Raw genomic sequence first — 3,403 nt, forward strand, 5'->3', positions numbered from 1 at the left:
GAGATCAGATTCATACGAGATTTCCACATGGACACACACTGGTCTGATTAACCCATTCTGACCTGAGATCAGATTCTAAAAAATGTCAAGTTGCTCTTCGATTTTTCAAAAATAGCAGACCTACAAGCTCGTATCGCGCCACTCGGTGGCGCGATATGAGCTTGTAGATCTGCTATTTTTCAATAGCTAAAGCATGACATGATGCCGACACCAGAATGGGTTAAACCGCTCAGCGTTATTTCAGGTGGTCACCTCATACCATTGAAAATCCAGACTATATGAATTGAGCCTTAACACAGTGGTTCCCATACAGTGAGGGTGTTCTTGAGGGCATTCCAGGAGGGTCCCCCAGCTAAATGATAAGTTTTAGGACCCAAATGGACCCTTATGGGTCTGTAACTCTGCAAATGGAACATTTGTATACACTCTCAGAGTTAAATTAACATTGATTTTACAATATATCCCAGAGATAAATGTCATTAAATGGTCTGTAGACTAATGCATGTCAAACTGGGGGGTCCTTGAAATCACTGCTAGACGTAAACATCTTCTCTCATATCTTTTCAAATGGGGGGTCCGTGGGGCTAATTAGTGTCAATTTGGGGGTCCTTGACGTGAAAAGGTTTGGGAACCACTGGACTGAGGAAAAATGTTCACTGACTCAAACTAAATGAAAACTAAGCTATGGTGACTAAGACTAAATATAGCTTTGTGAAGGTTTCGTCAATAAATACAATAGACTAAAATGTTAGTAAGGGACTAACATAGTGGACACGAGATTCACAAGTCATTTTGTAGGTTGCATGCTGAACGCGTTGTGAGCTTGAAGATCTGCTATTTTCAGAAGGTGTATAAAACAGTCATTAACGACGGCATCGAGGCCCGCCAAAATACATTTTTGTCGACTAAATCAACAGTAGATTTAGTCGACTAAAACGAGACTTAACACTAAAACATTCCGGGTGACTAAAATGCGACAACTGAAAACTATTCAAGAGACTATGACTAAAACTAAATGATAACCATTCAAGAGACTATGACTAAAATATAAATGTGTTAATCAAAATCAACAGTCTGCACCTTTTTTCTTTTTTGTTCCTCATACTCCACATTTTCATCCCGGAAACCTGTCCGAAGGATGTATAGGCGTTTTATAATGAATAATAAATATACTAATTACAGAGGTGGAAGAAGTAGGATATATATATATATATAGAGCTTGGGTAGCATAGCACAACATAGAAATACCCTAATAGCCCCTATTAAAAATATTCAAGCGTGTGTTACACATACTTATGGACAGTGTCAAATGTCTTAAAAGTATAGGCTAAACTCATATGCAGAATGGCCCATTCCACAATTATATTATTGCTGCAACGTATAACTGGTAATGGCAGGCAAATTAATAAAGGGGCAGAACTACTAAAATGAGTAGCCTATACTCTACTCACTAAGTGTAAAAACAAGAAATAAATACAATACAATATTCTGGTAAAGTAAGAGTATATAGGCCCAGGCCGTAGCGTAACGGTCTGGGCACCGGACTGGTGATCCAGTCGCGGTGTGCCGCGGGTTCGACTCCCGAACCCGACACGGCCTTTACCGCATGTCATCCCCCCATCTCTCTCCCGTTTCCTGTCAGCCTACTGTCTGTCCCTTAAAAAATCAATAAAAGGCGTAAGCCGCAAAAAAATATCTTAAAAAAAAAAAAAAAAAAAGTAAGAGTATATAGCCTACTTCAAAATTGTATTCAAGTGCAGATATTTTAGTAAATTCATAATAAACGGTTTCCCCAAAGTTCCATATAGCCTGAATTGGCCATTGCTGCTAAAAGCGATGCTGATGAAGCTGTATAGCTAATAAACAATATATATATACACATAAAAAACCCGATATAAGCTTGCGTTCTAAATCATTGTTTTTCTATTCTGGCATGTGTAGGTGTGGTTCAAAAACAGACGAGCTAAGTGGAGGAGGCAGAAACGGTCCTCTTCGGAAGAGTCCGAGAACTCTCAGAAATGGAACAAATCGACGAAAACCACCGCCGAGAAAGTGGAGGAGGGCAAACAGAGTGACGTGGAGTCGGACAGCTGATATAAACGATTAAAAAAACAAAGACTCTCATTAGAGAAAAAAAAAATAAAGAACACACAAATCAGACCCTCTGATTTCAAAAAGGAGGCGCAAACCTTGCACAGTGCACCCGTAGAATCCTGAGTGTTGAATGGAACCAAATGCACCCTTTCTTTTTGTTTTTGTTAAAGGTCCATTTGGTTCTATTTTCTATGCACTCTGACTTAAAAAGGAACTGAGGATTTGACAGTGTGCCCACGTAGAGCCCACGTCAGTTCATGGGACTTTAATGTACATAGTGTTGGATGTCATGCACGTGGATGATGCAGGAAGATGTGAGCACTTATACGGAAGAGTGCATGCAGATGTGCACCTCACTGTAACGGGGCCTATTCTGTCCAAAATGTTACAATGTTTGGAAAGAAAAGTGACTTAAAGTTATGTCCAATTATACATGATGCGAGCGTGCGCAGTGTATATATATATATATATATATATATATCTCCATCCTTATGGAATGTCATGCTAGTATATATTCCACTTTCTTGTTCATGCCCCGAACTGACTGAATAGGTTTTGTAGCAATTCTAGACCTATAGTTGCAGGGTGAATGTTTAAAGCATTCTTTATATTTAAAACATTTTCCAAATATTGTATTTATTTTTGGGGGGGGTAAATGGCCACTTTAACAGCGAGGTGCCCTGCACTCTTCCTGTATAGTGCCCATGACTTCCTGTTATCATTTATAATGGTATTGATGAAATGTGTTGCCATGATGTTGCACATCTGTATAGTAAAATATTAACATTTATTATTGATTTGTTCAGCTATATTTATATTTAATTTAAGTCTTAAAAAAAAAGAAGGGAAAGTTATTTGGCACCGTACAGTACACCATATCTGGTGACATTTGTCTGCTTATATATCGCAATGTTGTTGTTTTTTGTGGCATCTTTTATGTTATGTATATTGTTACATATTTGTGACATTGGGGTTTTTCGTTGTGACTTGAGTCGATGTATAGGCGACCCATTACTCACCATTTAAAAGTATGCCTCAACTAGCCACTGGGAAATATTCTGAGCTATAGCCTATATTTAATTAATATAGGTCTATTATATATTATGAACTGTACTGAAGGGCAATGTTTTGCCATCACTAAATGAAATATGAGTTGTTCGCATAATGGCCATGCAAAAAAAAAAAAAAAGAAAGTATATGGTGAATTTCTTGCCTTTTTTTAATTTCGCAATCTAAGACATCATAACATTGAAAGAACAATTAAAACATATCTTAAACCAACTTATTGTCTGATCTGATTTCGTTCCTG

General features: G+C 37.8%; 1 protein-coding gene across 1 annotated transcript in view; it reads left to right on the forward strand.

Moving 5' to 3' along the window:
- The window catches only part of gsc (goosecoid), a gene marked incomplete at its 5' end in the record, with an annotated part of 5,049 nt that extends 2,804 nt beyond the window's left edge, over positions 1-2,245 (forward strand). Inside the window, one exon of the mRNA XM_083792762.1 lies at positions 1,942-2,245. Coding sequence (XP_083648888.1) covers positions 1,942-2,094 — 153 coding nt within the window. The 3' untranslated portion in view covers positions 2,095-2,245. The remainder of the gene's footprint in view (positions 1-1,941) is intronic.
- Positions 2,246-3,403: the final 1,158 nt, after the last annotated feature.

The sequence above is a fragment of the Protomyctophum parallelum genome (genome assembly GCF_964188405.1).
Source record: "Protomyctophum parallelum genome assembly, chromosome: 20".
NCBI classification, from domain to species: Eukaryota; Metazoa; Chordata; class Actinopteri; order Myctophiformes; family Myctophidae; genus Protomyctophum; species Protomyctophum parallelum.